General features: G+C 31.9%; 3 protein-coding genes across 4 annotated transcripts; 2 read left to right on the top strand and 1 right to left on the bottom strand.

The window, feature by feature from the left end:
* The first annotated feature begins 551 nt into the window (after positions 1-551).
* Positions 552-6,356, top strand: LOC123900061 (nitrile-specifier protein 5-like). Of its 2 annotated transcripts, XM_045951360.1 has the most exons (4): positions 552-647; positions 3,997-4,680; positions 5,263-5,584; positions 5,953-6,356. In XM_045951360.1, exons 2-4 carry the CDS (start codon positions 4,142-4,144, stop codon positions 6,208-6,210), a joined length of 1,119 nt encoding a protein of 372 aa, XP_045807316.1. In that variant the 5' UTR covers positions 552-647; positions 3,997-4,141; the 3' UTR covers positions 6,211-6,356. The 2 variants fall into 2 exon arrangements, with proteins under 2 accessions (XP_045807316.1, XP_045807317.1); XM_045951361.1 differs by lacking the exons at positions 3,997-4,680; positions 5,263-5,584; positions 5,953-6,356 and adding an exon at positions 2,160-3,346.
* Positions 6,357-8,440: 2,084 nt separating this feature from the next.
* LOC123899698 (1-aminocyclopropane-1-carboxylate oxidase homolog 1-like) lies at positions 8,441-11,414 on the top strand. The gene is made up of 3 exons (XM_045950911.1): positions 8,441-9,123; positions 9,812-10,133; positions 11,063-11,414. Exons 1-3 carry the CDS (start codon positions 8,582-8,584, stop codon positions 11,318-11,320), a joined length of 1,122 nt encoding a protein of 373 aa, XP_045806867.1. The 5' UTR covers positions 8,441-8,581; the 3' UTR covers positions 11,321-11,414.
* A 4,923-nt stretch (positions 11,415-16,337) lies between these two features.
* LOC123899699 (transcription factor JUNGBRUNNEN 1-like) lies at positions 16,338-18,680 on the bottom strand. The gene is made up of 3 exons (XM_045950912.1): positions 18,378-18,680; positions 17,498-17,823; positions 16,338-16,828 (listed from the first exon to the last, which is right to left on the bottom strand). Exons 1-3 carry the CDS (start codon positions 18,583-18,585, stop codon positions 16,412-16,414), a joined length of 951 nt encoding a protein of 316 aa, XP_045806868.1. The 5' UTR covers positions 18,586-18,680; the 3' UTR covers positions 16,338-16,411.
* Between the last annotated feature and the right edge of the window lie 736 nt (positions 18,681-19,416).

Genomic DNA, 19,416 nt, shown 5'->3' with positions numbered 1-19,416 from the left:
AACAATGATATTTGAATTCCTTCAAAAAACAATGATATTTGAAATCACATAACACCTAAACCAGAATCCTAAAACTTTGAGCTATTTTTTAAACCAAACAAAGGAGAGATCAGTGGACTGCGAGCTTGTGGCACTAGTTTAAATTAATTGTAAATAAAAGCTTGTGGTATTACATCATCAAGGCATGATCCATGCAAATAATAAACTAAAATAATCAAACAACGGAAAATAACACCAACTCAGTTGATAGGAACATTGCATATAATATATAAGATTGAAGTTCGAACTCTTATACTTTCATTTATTCACTTTAAAAAAATTAAATTCTAGCCATATAAAATATAACCCATATATCAACCAAGACATTGAACTCAAGTTATTATTTAACTTCTTCTAAGACGAATAGTTAGATAAACCCGAATTCGATTCCTAATAAAAAATGATAGAAAAAAGCTGAAAATCCCGGTCACCATTATTTATATACTTTTAAGTTTAACTAGTGACCGAATACCGTTAGCTTTTTCCTTCCGTCGAATTCTTTCCTACGTGAGTATATATATATTAGGCCACCCAACTCATTACCTTGTACAACAACAACAACAGCACAGTGAACAGCAATGGCGATACTTCATGGCAGTTGGGTCAAGGTCTGTTCTCTCTCTCTCTCTCTCTCTCTCTCTCTCTCTCTCTCTCTCTCTCTCTCTTTCATTTCATATTTTTATCCCTATTTTCTACCATCTTTTTTCTTATGCCTAGGTTAATTTGTATAATAATTGATTATTCTAGCTTTTTTGGATTCTCTCTCTTTCACAGTTACTTACTTTTGAGTTTCACTTTCACTGATACTAATTGATAAATATCTATGGTAGAATTTATTTTTTAATTTTGTTCTGAAATGACGAAAATAAGTATGTGAAATTAAAATTTGGGGGGTTTTAGTTTAAGGATTCTTTCGTGATTTTGCGTGCGATGCTGATAGTGATAGATTACTCAGGTTTTCAATAGCATAATGATTTCAGGTCAAAATCAACTTCCCAACTTCAATTTTTCTCTAACAAGTCTCAATCCCAATTTTGTTTTGGTCGTCCACTAGTTTTCACCATCAACAATAATCAGCTTAATTAAAGACGAATCATTCAAAAGAACACGAGTTTAAATTCCTAAAACAATGAGTATTAGAATTTGAGAGGCCTATACTCAACTACACTAATTTGGATTAAGTTCATGCAGTCAGTCGGCTGCCGTCAGTACATCAGGACCGTCCGATCGATCAAGATCGGACGGTTCCTATTTAAAGACAGCTTTTAATTTTTGTTTGATTTTAAATTTTGATTATGAAGTCACAATCGTTCAATCTTGTTCGATCTTAATTGGAAGTTTTTAAACTTAATATCTGGATGCAGTCAATGATTTGTGGCCACACATAATCCTGGTCCATGGAGAGCCTTTTAAGGTGAAGAAGTATCATACAATATTCTTCATGGTGCACTGATATTTGAAAATTATTCAAAAGTATCAAATCTTTTTTGTTATTATTGTCAAATTAGCACCAATCATTCCACTGAGACAAGTGCAAGCAAGGACATGGAGGGAGGACTATGACCTTTACTTAAAGGTGACAATGTCAATTGTCGTTGAAGTTATATATTTTTTGATATGATTCAGCCTCTTGCATATTAGTACAGGCTTCCTTCAGTCCAAATAAATAGATGTTTTTGCTTACATTTGATACTAGAGAGAGGATTTCTCATGGATAATTTTATTAGGGAAATCACATCAGCATGGATATAACTTATAAGAAATCACATGAAATTAACTTCTAGATTTTTTAGGTAATTAGGTTGCCATAAGAGAAATTGGCATAGTTTGGGTACCGGTGTGTAGCTAGAGAAACTAATCTCTCAAATTTAAAACGCAAATTTAATTATCGATTCCTTTGGTTAAATTATAAAAAATCCGTGTTATCCTTTTTTTTTTGGGTAGATAATCTGTGTTATCTTCTATCAGATGATATTCTTAAGATGTTTTCTTAGGCCCTATAGATAATATTTATGACTCTGAAAATTGGGATAGTTATTTTTATGCTAAAGATTAATGAAATTCCCGTAGAATTGTTAAAAGAAACATTCAGATTTTTTTTTTTTAAATTCTTGTGTCAGCTTGATCAAAGAGGAACCACACAAGGAGCGAGAAGTTCACATGCTATTGCCATAGTAGGACAAAAGGTCTATGCATTTGGGGGTGAGTTTGTGCCACGTGTGCCCGTTGATAACAAGTTACACGTGTACGACTTGGATACCTTGACATGGTCAGTAGCCGATGTATCCGGCGACACCCCACCACCACGTGTCGGTGTCACAATGGCTGCAGTTGGAGAAACCATCTATGTATTTGGTGGAAGAGATGTTGAACACACAGAGCTCAATGAACTCTATTCTTTTGATACTAAAACCAACCATTGGGCCTTGATTTCAAGTGGAGATATTGGGCCTCCTCACCGTAGCTACCACTCCATCACGGCCGATGATCGGCGCGTGTATGTTTTTGGTGGTTGTGGGAACGCCGGAAGGCTCAATGACTTATGGGCCTTTGATACCATTGATGGGAAGTGGGTGGAATTTCCATCTCCAGGGGAAAATTGCAAGGGAAGAGGTGGGCCGGGCCTAACAGTGGCCCAAGGAAAAATATGGGTTGTGTATGGTTTCGCTGGAATGGAAGTGGACGACGTGCATTTCTTTGATCTGGCCCAAAAAACATGGACCCAAGTGGAAACGAGTGGGCAGAAACCAACAGCCCGTAGCGTGTTTTCCACTTTAAGGAGTGGAAAATACATAATTGTATATGGTGGGGAAATAGACCCTAGTGACCAAGGTCACATGGGTGCTGGCCAATTTTCCGGAGAGGTTTATGCATTAGACACTGAGACACTATCATGGACGAGGTTGGATGATAAGGTGGAATCTGGTGGCCATCCAGGGCCACGTGGGTGGTGTGCGTTTGCCGGTGCTTCCCGAGGTGGCCAAGAGGGATTATTGGTATATGGGGGAAACTCTCCTAGTAATGACAGGCTTGATGACATTTTCTTCCTTGCTCTTGCTCAAAATTAGTCGGTGAATATATAATTAGCATATGTTATAGGGTAATTGCATAATGTGTGATGAATTCTAGGTGCTTGTGGTTGTGATAAGAATAAGAGGACAGTATGGCATATGAAGTAAGGTCTGTTTATGTTGTGATTGTACTTGTGTGCTGAAATAAAATGTGGCAACAGAAGAAGTGTGTGATGATTGTTGAATGGATGATTTAGTGGCTTAGTAATTTCTGTCTTTTGAAATGAGCTTTTCAATTTCATGTTTGGTGGTAGTGTTGAAAGGTTACTTTCTATTTAATTTGTTGTGGCAAAGCTTGTTGGAGGGTATTAGGAAAAAGTTTTTTGAAAGTGAATATCATCCCTGTATTTTTTTTTCAGAATTTCTTTTCACATATTATCTTTTTTATTTTATTTTTTATTTTATAATTCTTACTTATACTCTGCAAAATTCATCTGTAAGAGAAGTGTTAGGAACACTCTCTTTTACACTCTATCTAACACTATTTATGAGAACTTGACCTGCCTTTATGGCCCATGGGAGTGTAAATGTATAAACTTAGTAATTAGGAAACAGAGACTCTCTATTTGTCTTTTCGAATGTGGTATGCTCTAAATTTTTGATGAATTTCTTTCTTGACAAGATAATATAAACAAAATAAGTGCTTCCACAAACAGACCAAAAATAAGTGCTTGCACTAAGGTTTTGCAAGTGCTGATAAAAAATGGCAATTTAATTTGATTACTAAATGACAGTAGTTTTGATTGAATCAAAAGTATTAGTCTTTTTGAAAATAAAAACCAGATATTTTTTAATAGGTTAGTGTAGCTAATAAGGACAAACAAAAAAATGCTTCATATCTAGTTGCTTTATTAAATCCAAGTTATGCAGTTGACCTTTTATGCAGAACATCCTAGGAAACAATGATACATCTTCCTTCCATCAATTCCTCTTCAACCCCTTCATTTTGAACCCATCAAAATTTGTTTCCTTACAAAATTAATGCACAGATAACATCAACATATAGCAGAAAAGTTCCAACTTTCTTTCCAATGGCCACACACACAAGTGATTTAGCAGAAAATGCTCCATCTTATGACAGAAAAAGTAAATTGAAGGAATTTGACGAGTCAAAGGTTGGTGTCCAAGGACTTATAGAAAATGGAGTAACAAAAGTTCCGCAAATGTTCTATTGTGGAAATTCTAATCTCAATGATGTCTCAATCAGTGAATCAAATTCAAAGCTTAGTATCCCTACAATTGACTTAACAGGAATCCACGATGATCCTGTTCTGAGAGATGAAGTTGTGAGAAAAGTTCAAAATGCTTGTGAGGAATGGGGATTCTTTCAAGTAATAAATCATGGAATTCCAACTCATGTTTTGGATGAGATGATCAAAGGAATTTGTAGGTTTCACCAACAAGATGCTAAGGTGAGGAAAGAATACTATGCTCGTGATCTCACTAGAAAAGTTGTGTATCTTTCAAACTTTACTCTTTATCAAGACCCTTTTACTGATTGGAGGGATACACTTGGATTTTTCTGGGCACCTAATCCTCCCAAAGCTGAAGAACTACCAACAGTTTGCAGGTTTGTAATAATACTACTACTTTATGAGTAAATGATCGATCTATTTTACGAAAAATATTAAATAAATGACACGTGTCAGAGTTTCACACATTTGTTTCTCGCTATTTTTTATCACATCCACACATTTTGTATGGGATCTTTACTATTTCATAAGTAAATGAAAATTATGTAGCACCGACATTCAGATTGTTCGACACTTGTCTGAGTGTTTGACATGTCGAGAGTTCTGCAAAACACCGACACTTATTATTACATATAATCACTTTTGCCCCTTCAAATTATTATGGTTGTTTACATGTTTGTGTCGATGTCATATTCGATGTTCGTGTCTGTCGGTGCTTCACAAAACAAAGTAGTAAACATCCAATGTTTGTGTCCATATTCTATACTGATGTTTTAAAATGTGTCTCAGAACTCGTTTGATTCAAATCATAAGCAATCTTTTATACGTTTTTACTTACCAAATTATAAGTGAGAGGGTGTATGAAGATCTGAGTTGATTGTATACTCCTACTTTTATGATTAGTCCTTAGAATATTTTTGTAATTGATGATGATGTTGATCATATCATAATACTTGCAGCGATATTGTGACTGAATACTCAAAAGAAGTAATGTCACTTAGTTCTTATTTGTATGAGTTATTGTCTGAAGCTCTCGGCCTTGATCGTTTTCACCTTAAAGAAATGGGTGGTACTGAAAGTTTTTTCCATGTATGTCACTATTATCCACCATGCCCTGAGCCAGAATTAACCATAGGCACTTGCAAGCACACAGATGCTAGCTTTATTACAATACTTTTGCAAGATCATATTGGCGGCTTACAAGTTCGTCATGACAATCAATGGATTGATGTACCACCCATTCATGGAGCTCTTGTAGTGAACATTGGTGATCTTCTACAGGTGAGTTCATCATACATCAAATTATCATATAATTTTATATAAGACAAAGCACAAAGGACAACAGTATAGTTAGATATGGTGAATTGTAGAGTAATTTGTGTTTTGTGTGTGCTATTTTTCTTTGTGCATAATGCCTAAAAATGTTTTAAAATTTATATCATGTCATCAAATAAAAATTTGGTACTCCCTCCGGTTACTATTATAAGAAAAAAAAATCACTTTTTAGGTTCATTGAAAGACTGATGTATCTGATCTATATTATAGACTATATTAATCAATTTTTCAATGAATCTAAAAAGTGATTATTTGCTTATAATAGTGACCGGAGGAGTATTAATTATGATCAATTTTAATTTTTCTTTCTACAGCTTGTGAGTAATGACAAGTTCAAAAGTGTTGAGCACAGAGTTTTAGCAAACCATGTAGGTCCAAGAATTTCAATTGCATCTGTTTTTAGAACACATGATCATTCACCTGAGGATATGGAGAAAGTGATTGGTCCAATTAAAGAACTGTTATCTAAAGAAAATCCACCAATATACAGAGATACTTCTTTCAAAGAATTCTTGACACATCGTTTTACAAATGGCGTTGGAGTTTCTGCACTATCACCCTATAAGCTGTGACTTATGAACATATTTCATGTAATCTTTGGATGTATATTCTTGGATTTAAGGTTGTTACACAAAGAAGCAACTTAGTGTTTATTTTCGGTGAATCTATTGTTAAACTCTTGAAGTTCTCTATCAATAATTTTGTTTCCCTTTGTAGATGAAGTAGTGACAAACATCACTTAAAACTCGCACACAACTGCGAGGTCCCGAATTCGAACTTGAGTGAAGATGTCCAACCTAACAACATCAACATTGTCAGTTGAACTAGGCCTTACAGATGTTATAATTGAATATCAGCCTTACAGCTGAACATCAACATTAGTCACCAAAATCTTGTACCTCTAGCAAGTTTAATTGCAGTTTATTTATTCAAGCAAGAACCACAATTTCTCTAGTCTTTAATACATCATAATTTTTTTTGTTGGTAAACCAAAGGTATCCTCCGCGCGCAACTGCGGAGACTAATCCCCTCGAGGTAATTGAGATCCATTTAAGGGGTTGACCTCTCCTAACAAATAATACATCATAATTTTTATTGTTAAAAAGAAAAACATCATAATTTTTATCAATTAAAGTGACACGAATAATCATTTTACAAAAGTCTTTGAGGAGATTTGAACTCCATTTTTTGTGGTTACAAGACAAATTTTTTATCATTGAGTTACCACCTCATAGACAAGGAATCCAAATTTAGAGGAAACATGAACTTTACCAAGATATGTAGCAATAGAACCATATATCTTCTTTGATGTAATGATATTCATCAATCTGTGATAAACTCCATAGATACGTGGAATGTCATTAGTTTATAGTATCTTAGCTTGATTCCAAACCAACTCACATGTGACACAAGGACAAGATCAAAACTGAAACCTAAGGGCATATCTACGACACTAGTCCGAGGTGGCCAGACAATCTAAATAGTGACTACGGCGACTGGATGTGCTATCACATATAGTGGAAGCGACAGCGAGTGAGCGTGACACACCAGAGAAAGAAGTTGCGCGTGAGAGCGCATGACAACAGTTCTCTGATTCTGACAGAGAGGTTTTGGAGACAAACTGAATCAAACGAGGCGACACTTGTAGTGGGATGACTTATTAGAAAAGTCACCGGAATAGGCGGTGGTGTATCGGCTACCATGTTGACAAAAAATAAATAAGAGAAGACGATAGACTTGCAATGAAAAACCATTGTACGATCAACAACATTTTTTTTTTGTCAGATAGCTTAGTGGCTAGAAATTTCCTTAAGGTGAATAAGTGGGGTATTTGTGGTTCGAACCTCGGTCCCTATATATAAAATGCAATATCCCTTATCAACTAAGCTAAACTCGTAGGGACCGATCAGCAACATTAATTACAATGAAATATGCTAGAATAAGTTATTCCTTTATATGCATATTTTAATATCAACATGAACAAATTATAGGTCACAATTATACATTCATGATTCATCATGAATGTGAGTGAAGAGTGATGACAAAGAATGCCATCCAATAAATAAATAAAGAATGAAATAAAATCTGCCCATATCATGGTTGCTATCAACTACCCTTGACTACTTCTCATCTGTTGGTTTTTTCTTCAAAAGTCTTCTTTAATTAAATGAATTATTTGGTAAAATCTAGGGAACTAGGCTAATTTGGCGAAACCATATCTCGTATGTATAAGTATCTCCTTAATTATTTGTCAAAAAAAAAAAGTATCTCCTTAATTAAATATTTGTGTAGCAAAAAGGCTTAGATACTTGAATATTATTTTGAAAAGAGCCAATACTAACAATGTCATGACATAATCTGTAGAATAAAATAAAACAATGGCCATTTATAAAAGAATGGTTTCGTTTTCACTTTCAGTGTGCCCACTTACAATGGCTTTAGATTTTGTTTTGATTAATAAATAACATGGTTGTTTGGAATTAAACATACAATTTAGACCCTATATATAAATATTTTAAATTATTTGTCGGACCAAAAGTACAAAACTATATATTTTTAGTCCCTAAAATTGGATTTAAACTATATTGTTTTATAATTTATAGAGACCAAAAATTTGGTTCAGCAACTAAAAATGAAATTTAAATTTTTTATCGAAATAAAAAATATATTTAACTCTATAGTTTTTTTAGTTAAAAAATATATGTAGTTTATTCAATAGATTGATGTAGCTAATAAGGACAAACAAGAAATGCTTCATATCTAGTTGCTTCATTAAATCCAAGTTAATTATGACAATAATTTAGTTGACCGTTTATGAAGAGCAGCTTAATTAGGAAACAATGATATATATCTGTTCCTTCCATCAACCCCTTCATTTTAAATCCATCAAACTTTCTTTCATTTCAAAATCAATGCACACATAATAATCTCAAAATATTATATATGATGGCCACAATCACAAGTGATTTAATAGGAAATTCTTCAACATATGATAGAAAAAGTGAACTAAAAGAATTTGATGAGTCAAAGGTTGGTGTCCAAGGACTAATAGAAAATGGAGTAACAAAAGTTCCACAAATGTTCTATTGTGAGCAATCTAACATCAATGATAGTTCAGTCAATGAATCAAATTCAAAGGTCAGTGTCCCTATAATTGACTTGACAGGAATCCATGATGATCCTGTTTTGAGAGATGAAGTTGTGAAAAAAGTTCAAAATGCATGTGAGAAGTGGGGATTCTTTCAAGTAATAAATCATGGAATTCCAATACATGTTTTGGATGAGATGATCAAAGGAATATGTAGATTTCATCAACAAGATGCTAAGGTTAGGAAAGAATATTACACAAGAGATCTCACCAAAAAAGTTGTTTATCTCTCCAATTTTAGTCTTTACAAAGACCTATCTGCTGAGTGGAGGGACACACTTGCATTTTTCTGGGCACCTCATCCTCCCAAAGCTGATGAACTGCCTCCAGTTTGCAGGTTTGTCATATAATATACTCCTTTAAGTAAACACCAATTTAATAGATAGATAAGTTTTTTTTTTTGTTTTGTTTTAATGCTCCGATTCTCAGAGAAAAAAATTCTTTGTAATCTGGAATTCAATGAAAAGATATGTAAAGTTTAATCTGTTCTAATTAGGATTCAAATCTGCGCACTCTTAAGTCACCGGACCCCGATTCCCTGCTCTAAACGGTTGACTCAGTTTCTTGCCGTAACAAATATCAGTCGTTTATTTGAGATATGACGGCTCAGATTACAAACACGGTTTCAGACATGCAATAAAACAATCTTGACTGCAGTTTTTAGAAATGATGGTCCATATCTATCATAGCAGGATGCCTATAAAAAAATGGTGAAAGACTCCAAAGACATTTGATATGTTTGAATGCGTGTTTAAACCTATATATTGTCACAAATATTTGTTCACACTCGTATAAAAATACATATTATTTAATTATTTTCTCTTTCTATCTTTTACCAAACATGTGTGTGACTAAATTAAATCAAGTGATCAAATCTTTGGGACCACCAAGAGTTGCTCGTACATTAAATATTTAGTTGTTAATATTGTTTTATTTAATTTTTTTAAGTTCCTTATACATAGTTAGAGATCCTCTATACTTGAAATTCTGTTTTTGATGAATTGCTGATGATAACAAACTTGCAGTGATATTGTGAAAGAATACACAAAAGAAGTAATGGCACTTGCTTCTTCTTTGTATGAGTTATTGTCAGAGGCTCTTGGCCTTAATCGTTTTCACCTCAAAGAAATGGGTGGTGCTGAAAGTTTTTTTCATTTATGTCACTATTATCCACCATGTCCTGAGCCAGAGTTAACCATAGGCACTACCAAGCATTCAGATGCTAGCTTTATTACACTACTTTTGCAAGATCATATTGGTGGCTTACAAGTTCTTCATGATAATCAATGGATTGATGTGCCTCCCATTCATGGAGCTTTTGTAGTGAACATAGGAGATCTTTTACAGGTGATGAGTTCATCATGCATATAACTAGTATATTCATTCTACTTAGTAAATTTTATTTAGATGGTTAACATTCCAGTACACATCTTATTTGGATATGTACATGTATACCACTGAAGTGAATAATTTTAATAGGTTCAAAAATTAATAAACACTATTTATGAATCTATCGTAATTATCTACCTTAGCGGTATACATGGGCAATTCTACATGGGGGCAAGCTAGGGCAGTTGCCTAGGTTCTCGCCAAAATTTTTGGTATTTTTAAGGGTTAATTTAAGCAAAATTGGGGAAAAGCTAAGATTTTTTATTCAAAACTGAGATAAACTAAAATTTTTAGGGGTTAACTTAGGGCAAAATTGAGATTTTTTGTTAGACAAAATTTTTGCCAGATCAATATATAAAATTTCTGGCTCCGTCACTGGTGGTGTACCGGTACATACCTAAACAAGATGTGTACTTAAGAATTCACCATATTATATTAATACGATCTATATAGATTTAAAACAAAATATATTCCCTATGTTACAGAAATATGAATGACTTTTTTTCAAATAAAAATTGTCTCTAAATAATAAACATTTTCAATAAACATTAATTACTTCTTTTCCATCTTAGAGTTTTTTTTTGTTTATAACCCTCTGGTTCATAAGAGAAAAGAACCCTAATAGTCCAGAGTTCGGCCACAAGGTAAGCAAAATCTGACCAAGAAATTGTTCCACTCAAGAATCAAACCCGGGTTTTCCTTTTCCATCTTAGAGTTGATGAGGAATCATAGTCCTCAGATGATTTATTCGTAATCTTATTTATAATGTTATCGTTTCTCCTCTTTAAGTACTTCAAGTATAATAAATGAAGCAAAGATCATATAATAAATGTCAAAAAATTGAATATTGGCTGACTATGATCAATTTTAATTTTTCTTTTCTACAGCTAGTGAGTAATGACAAGTTCACAAGTGTTCAACATAGAGTTTTAGCAAAACATGTAGGTCCAAGAATTTCAGTTGCATCCATTTTTAGAACATGCAATCATTCAGTTGATGGTATGGAAAATGTAATTGGTCCAATCAAGGAATTATTATCTAAAGAAAATCCACCAATATTCAGAAATACTTCTTTCAAAGAGTACATGACACATCGTTTAGCAAATGGCCTTGGAATTTCTTCACTATCACCCTTCAAGTTGTGATTTATGAACAATTATTGCATGCAGTCTTGGGATTCATATTCTTCGATGTAAGCTTTTACACAAAGAAACAACTTAGTGTTTATCTTGGTTAATAAATTGCTAAGCTATTCTTTAAGTTCTCTATCAATCACTTAATAACATAGTAACTTAGAAATTATGTAATTTTGAACCTATTGAGCTTTTTTTTGGTTTACAAACCTATTGAGCTTTGATTGATTTTCTTTGTGTAATAAGTGCATAATCCATATTTGGAATACTATATTACGTACCTAGCGAAAAAAAAAAACAATATATTTAATCTGATAAAGTATGGCCAGTGGCGGGCTAGCCCAAAAGATTGGGGAGGGCCGCTATAAATATAAATCAATTATGAAAAAAAAAATTACTAAAAAATAAAGCATATCATATTGAAAGTGTGTTTAATATGAATATTTCAAAAATAGTCAAAAGGTTGATTACTACCATTTTTAATAAATAAATTTTTGAAATATATCATGAAATATATTTTATGTCAATTCATGTGTAAAATTCGCACTTTTTAATTAGTTCTTGTATTTATGTTTATAATAATATATGAAACTCAGCAACAAAAATTTTAAATTTTTTAATAAAAGATTGATCAAACATGAATTTTTATACACTACCGTCAAAAATGAATTTTTATACATTGAAATTCTATTTTAAATAAAAATAAATTACACATTTGTAAAACATCTATAAATTATTAAACAATAAAACATTAGCATGAACACTTCAAAAAGTAAATTAAAGGAGGTTAATAATCTTGTAAATTAGAATGTCAACTTCTAAATAGAGGGGGTTTGAAATCACCGCAAACTGGAAAGCACTAAAAAAATTCGGGGTCGTCCAATAAGAGGGGGTTTGAAACCCCCGCAAACCAAAAAGCAGTCAAACTACACAGACTATTTAGTGGGGGTTTAATACATCCACTAAAGAGTATAACTATGAAAAAAAATTTAAAACTTTGGGGCAGGCCATAGCCCAGCCCATGAGGGGCTCCGCCCTTGAGTATGGTCAATGGTCATCTTTCCTTGCACACTTTTTTTAGTCAGTAGTTAATGGCTAGAAATTTCACCCCTAAAGTGTTGGGGTTGAATGCAATGTAAGTCCCACATTGCTAATGAAAGGAAAAAAGACCAAGGAAGTTATATTGGAGAAGTCCCACATTGCTTAGAGAACTGAAGCGTGGTGGAGGTTCATGCTATATATAGAGATCTCAAGTTCCTTATTTCAACAGACCAAACAGTAGCACTTGTAAACACTTTAAGTTTATATTTGTGTCTTTTTTCTTTCTCTTATGTTCTTGTTTTAAAGTATTTGAGATGTAGTTCAAATATTTACTTTGGAGAGTGTGAGTGTACTGAGGTTATGGGGTGATTTAGAGTGAAGTCTATGTGTTATAACAATTTTCACATAGTGTTTATTCTCTGGTTGTCGATTTTAACAACGGCCGTGGTTTTTTCTCCGGTTTTGCAGTTTCCATGTTATATTCTTGTGTTGTTAATTGTGTTCTTTTATTTTCTCCATGCCTGTTTTTCCCAACAACTGATATCAGAGCTTTTGGTTTGATTCAGGGAGAGAGAGTTCTTATCCGCTGTGAAGTTTAGGCTAGAGAAAACCGATGGAAGAATCTTGTTTGGCTTGTGAAAAATCAAGTTAAGGATGTGTGAATGCAATCAGGGTTACACAAGGTGTTATGAGGTTATCCAGGTGGAGCAGTATGTGTCCTTATGGTATTTCCACTATACCATGGAAAAGGACAAGTTATTGCTAAGGGATTCAGAACAACACAAGGGCATTGGTTGACATTGATGCAAGGTGTGTTGTGAGTTATCTCGATGGCTGATGAACTTCCGGGAAAGCCAACATGGAAGTTGCACCATAAATTTTAAGCAAGGTTTCAGGATGTTTAAATTCTTCGGATGCTTTAATTCCAAGTGAAGAAAATTCTTGTGATGGTTTAGTTCCAAGTGCAATGTACTTTTTATGGTGGAGTATGATAATTTAATTTGTTGGTATAGACAATGGAAGCGGAAGATAATGATTGTCGGTGTAGACAATGAAGATTGAAGACCATTACAATCAAGGTGGAGATTGTTGGGGTTGATTACAATGTAAGTCTCACATTGCTAATGAAGGAAAAAAGGTCAAGGAAGTTATATTGGAGAAGTCTCACATTGCTTAGAGAACTGAAGCGTGGTGGAGCTTCATGCTATATATAAAGACCTGAAGTTCCTTATTTCAACACACCAGGCAGTAACACTTGTAAACATTTTAAGTTTATATTTATGTCTTTTTTCTTTCTTTTATGCTCTTGTTTTAGAGTATTTGAGATTGTAACCAAAAAAAGAGTATCTGAGATGTTGTTCAAATATTTATTTTGGAGAGTGTGGGTGTACTGGGGTAATGTAAAAATTTTCAATTCATTACTTGGAGTGATTTCCCCCGGGTGAATATTTTATTAAGAGTGTATAAGTTGATTTAATTTTTTTTCCTTCTAATTTATAAAATTAATTTGCTTTACGTTACAACAAATCTATTTCAATGTATTTTTACTTTCAATTGTAATGAAAATAGTAAATTTTTTGATGTTTAACTTTTATGTCAATTTTGATCTTCCTTTGTTGTTATCATTTTCGTTCATATTATTGACTAGTCTGCTACTTAATTAGCGAATGACACTAGAACAAAAATTTTAAAAAATTAGACAATTACGATAAAGAAATATCCGATAAAAACAACGACATGTTACATTGAGAATGAAGATCTTAAATTAAAAACATAACACAAACAAGACTAAGGATCAAATAAATTAACTAATTCTTAAATATAACGTTGCAATGTAATTCCTGATTTTTATGTCTGTAAGTTGTCTGCTAATTAAGTAGCGGATGAAAAAATATTTAATTTTTTTCATTTGCTACTGATGTGACGAATTGGGTTTGTTAGTTAACTAACATATGAGTATTTCGAACCTGCAATATATCACAAATTTCTAGCATAATAATTTTAGTTTTTATTAATTGAGTTAATATTTTTTTTTGTCAACTAGCCTAATAATTAAAAATTTACCTCTTGAAATAAAATAAATAAGTGGAAAATTCGGTGCTCCAACTCTAATCCTATCTATAAAATGCAATATATTTACCAATTGATTTATGCTCAAGAACAATTTAGTTAATACTTACCAATTCAAATTGAGTTTTTTTTTTTCTTCTTCTTTCTGTAGGCAAATTGAACCATTTTATATATCTACTTTAATTTGAGACTCTTGACACAAGTAATATTTAATTTAATTTTTTAAATTTGTCTCAACCTTATAAAAACATTGGAAACTCAAAAGATGTCTTTTTTTTTTTTCTTTTCCTTCACAGAAGTACGTAGAGTATATTTATTATTAAGGTCCTTTTCATTATAATTGTAAGATTATGATTAATACGTTGCATTATTTATGGAGTATATTATTCCAGAATATTGACGTTATTCCTTTAATTTGATATATCCATATGGAATACTTTTCTAGAAAAAAATCGCAGGCATTAAACAAGTGTGCATTTTTATTTATAATTTTCTTATTAACTTTAATTTGTTTTTTATATGATAATTTCGTTTTATAGAAAGAGAATTTAAGAGATACTCCCAAAACATATTTCTTCTCAACATCAAATTATTTTAAGAGGCTTTGAGGCGGCCACATGATTATTTGTGGTTGTAGACTTTTTCTTTTTAGCAAATAAAGCGAAATAAAGTTGTCCCCGTGAGCTTAACTCAGTTGGTATGAACATCGCACTATATGTGCAGGAGTCCAGGTTCGAACTCGGGAGACTCCACTTATTCACCTTTAAGGTGGATTTTCTAGCTAGCCACTAGGGCTACTTGACAAAAAAAAAAGAAGAGCAAAATAAATTTTAAAATAAAAGTGGTATAATATAAATTAGGGTTAATTTTACTTTGTCTCATGTTATATAGGTGAATTTTGGTTTTTATATCTGTATTTTTTTTTTACAATTGAAGATTATAGTTGCGTCAATTATTTTTTTTTGAAGATTATTTGCCTTTTTTTTTTTATAATCAAAAATTTATTATAAGGGAGTACAGAGGGGTACTCAAACCCTTACAACAAAGAGCACTAAACTAAGTGCTCAGAATACAAGACATAGGATTTAAATACCAAAAAGGAAAAGGAGTACAAGTCCTACGTCCATACCGACTAGTGAACCACAACCAAGAATGAAGTTTGATTGTCTCCAATAACGACGAAACATCCGGAATATTGCCCTTAAAAATTATTTTATTGCGAAGATTCCAAATATTCCAAGTGGTTGCCAACCATACCAAGTATCGGACACGACCTTTATCTTTCATTTGAACAAATCACCAAATAAAATAAAATGATCTCTACCTTTGACTCCGAAGATTATTTCCCTTTAATCTCTCATGATATGTAGTGCCATCTGACCGTACTAATCTTACTTTGATCTTCCCTCATGATATTGTAGTATTATTCTATATTTTATGTTTGCAATTTTTCATTGCTAAAATATGACGTCAATTTTTAATTATTTTGCAAGTTGGCTAGTGTACGCGTAAGTATACACATTAATGGGAAAGATATATTACATTAAAAGGTGAAATAAATTTAAAATAACATTTCAGCATATAAAAATATATATAAAAGATATATTACATTATTAAATTTAAATATACATTTGATATAAATTTTATTATTAATTAAGAATATCCTTTTATGTTATTTTACATTTATCAGCTAGTTGAACTATTAATTTCACCAAACACTTCAATTAGCTTATTGGCTATAAACCATCTGTTGTCAACCATCAGCTATAAGCTATAAAGCCATCAGCTAGCTTATCAATCATCCACTATTTTTACCGAACAAAGCCTAAAAGTTACACATGTTACAAACAATATCAATAATATACATAGGCCTAAAATACAAGCACATCAATGTATTCTAAATATATATATATATATATATATATATATATATATATTCTAACTTCCAACGATACATGCCATAGTATAAAACTACTACATGGCAGTTACTATTTACAAACTAGGTGAATCAACAGCAAACTTTACAACTGATCCAAGCTCATCCCAATTATCAAATGATAATAACTCATTTGCAGGTTGGTTAATCCAAAAATTTGAATATTGTGTTACATTATTTTGTTGAGGTTGATGTGGAACTGAAGAGCTCAATTGATCTACATGAAATTGATTCCTTTGATCACTTATTGCATAGTTATTAATTGGTTTGTCTTCATTGTGGTGATGTTGCTCATGACTTTCACCAAAATTGATATATGTTTGTTGATTTATGTTGAACTCCATATTGCTATCCATTCTACTTCTCTTTTCTTGAATGGCTTGACGCTTGGTAGCAAATGATTTCACCTCTGCCATTTGTGGTTTTCTTTGTGATACATTTCTCTTGAAAATTCTACACAATGTCCAAATTTCCTGCATGTCATAAAGAAAAATCATTAGGACATTTTTGTTTAATATGAAAAAGATTTAGTTAAGAATTACATATATATTTATTTTCTTTTACTTTTCTTATGTAAAATAGAAAACTTGATTGTAATGATCATAAGTAGCTTTTCATTTCTACTAACATTTTACTTATTTAAAATAAATGCACTCTAGCTATATATTTTTCTAGCGTTACATTTTTTTGGGCTTTCACCACCAGTTTAATCTGATCCGAAGGACAGTTCAGGCATCAAGTAGTCCAAGAGCCAGTTCTAGTGTACATTTTAATCGCTCTTAAAATTTAGACTCCGTAAATTTTAGGTCATATCTCATTAAATATGAGACACTGAATATAAGATTATCTCGCATCCAGATACCTAGAGTATAATCTGAGCAACTGAATAACTATATTTAAATTTGGGATAAGTCTCAACTCTATAAAATTGACGATGAGGAATAATTTTCCCTCATAAACACACTTCTAAGCCATATCTTATAATATTAGACACACATTATCAACTAATTTTAATTTTTAGTCAAATAATGTATACTCTTATGTTCCAAGAAAAAGTGAAAAATGTGACTAGATAGGAAGGAGAAGTGAAAAAATATTGGATCATAAAAAAATTATAAAAATATATAATGCAAATTACTTACAGCTTCATGAGCATTATCAACATCAAAATTCTTAGCATATGGAAGATTAGTGTTGGCATCAATAATTTTAGAAGGGAAACGAAATTCATGCATCATCCAATCAGTTTTAGTGCCTTTGCCAGCACTACCACGATAGTAAACAAGTGTTTTTTTGAGTCCAACACAATCTTTTCCTTCTCCTCCATTTGAGTATATTGGTTTGTCTATTCCTGTTGCTTTCCAAAATCCAGAGCCAGTTACTCTATTTGGCCTTATGCTATTCTTATATTTTCTCCCTCTTTTGCAAAAAAAGTATGCTTCTTTCTCTGCTCCAGGTACACTTGATTCTGTATAATGTATATATGAAATTATAAGTGAAGAACAAAAAGAAAAATAAGTGAAGAAAAAAAGTTATGGTGTTGCACTATGTTGTATAGATGTGTAATTGATGCATGAAATCTTACATATATAGAGAGTTGTTGGAATATAATTAATTCTAAAAAGCGTTCTATATATTTTTATAATTTTTATCATTAATTTAGTTTTTTCTTTAATCATGTCACAATACTTGATTTCATAAAAAAAAAATTGAACTCGAGATTATAAGGTTCCCCTTTCAACAAAAATTTGAAGGTTAGGAGAAAAAAAAACTTGACCTATAGCTTATGAAACCATGTCTTAGTGCTTTAAAAAATTATCACCATATTTCTTCATCTTCTTCATTTTTTCCTTAAGCTTGTGTTTTAGTTGGAATTGAAAATTATTATTATCTTCAATAGGAATTTTATCTTGTAAGAAATTAATTAATCTTCAAAACTTGTAAATTTAAGAAAAATAGAAGAATCAATAAAATTAAAAAAGAAAAAAAAGAAGAAGATATAACTAGAGAGTGAAGACATACTTGGAAGATCCCAAGGATCATATTTGTATATATCAATTTGTTTGATGAGATCAATAGCAATAGGTTTCTTATCAAGTTTCCTTCTAAGATAAAAAGTAACAAGTTCTTCATCAGTTGGATGGAATCTAAATCCAGGAAGTGGAACATCTTCATCATCATCAACAACATATTCATTATGATCCATGTTGAAATCTTCGTTAAAACCCATATGATTAATATATTTTCTCACTCTATGTGTGTGTGTGAATGCTTTTGGTTTTTCTCTATTTGTAGTGTCTAATAAATAGTAACTAAAGATATACATATATATATATAAAAAAAAAAGGAGAATGAATCACAAAAAAAGTCATAGAAGAATTTCAATGAAACGGAGAACCTTCTATTGGTGTAAAGAGTCATATGTATTATACGTAATTTTCATGTTGGTCAAGTCATGTTGTTTGACTTGTTACATTTATGATTTATGTTGGATGGCTAGACTTGCTCTATTGTAATAGTAGTACTCCTAATTCTCATGATAAATGAAAGAAGAAAAGTATATCTTACCTATTTAGGAAGGAATTAAATACATACAAGTGATTGAATAGGCTAAAAGATTGAACTATTTGTCAAATATCAAGAAAATAAAGTTTGAACTATTCCGTTTGAAAATACATATATCGATTTTTGCTTTGGAAGCTACTCCTATTCCGTTCAAATAGAGTTTATAATTTAAAATATGAAACAAAAATGTTGTTTTAAGTTTTTAAGAGGATCATATATGCCAATATAATAAAATAATCTAAATAGTAAGATGTTTGAGTCGTTATGAGACTAAAACTTCATCGATTAAAATTTTCTAGAGAACAAAACATACCACTTTTAAATTTTTACAGGGATAAAAAATAAAATATTATATAAGGATAAAAAACATATTTAATCCATATTTTAACCACCGTAAAGTTTACCTTTAAACGTCCCGTGAACATAACTCAGTTGGCGGGACATCGTATTTTATATGTAGTGGTTGTTGTTCGAATCTCGGACAACCCACTTATCC

Source organism: Trifolium pratense, linkage group LG7 (genome assembly GCF_020283565.1).
Source record: "Trifolium pratense cultivar HEN17-A07 linkage group LG7, ARS_RC_1.1, whole genome shotgun sequence".
Classification (NCBI taxonomy): Eukaryota; Viridiplantae; Streptophyta; class Magnoliopsida; order Fabales; family Fabaceae; genus Trifolium; species Trifolium pratense.
This window is presented reverse-complemented; position numbering and strand designations above follow the sequence as displayed.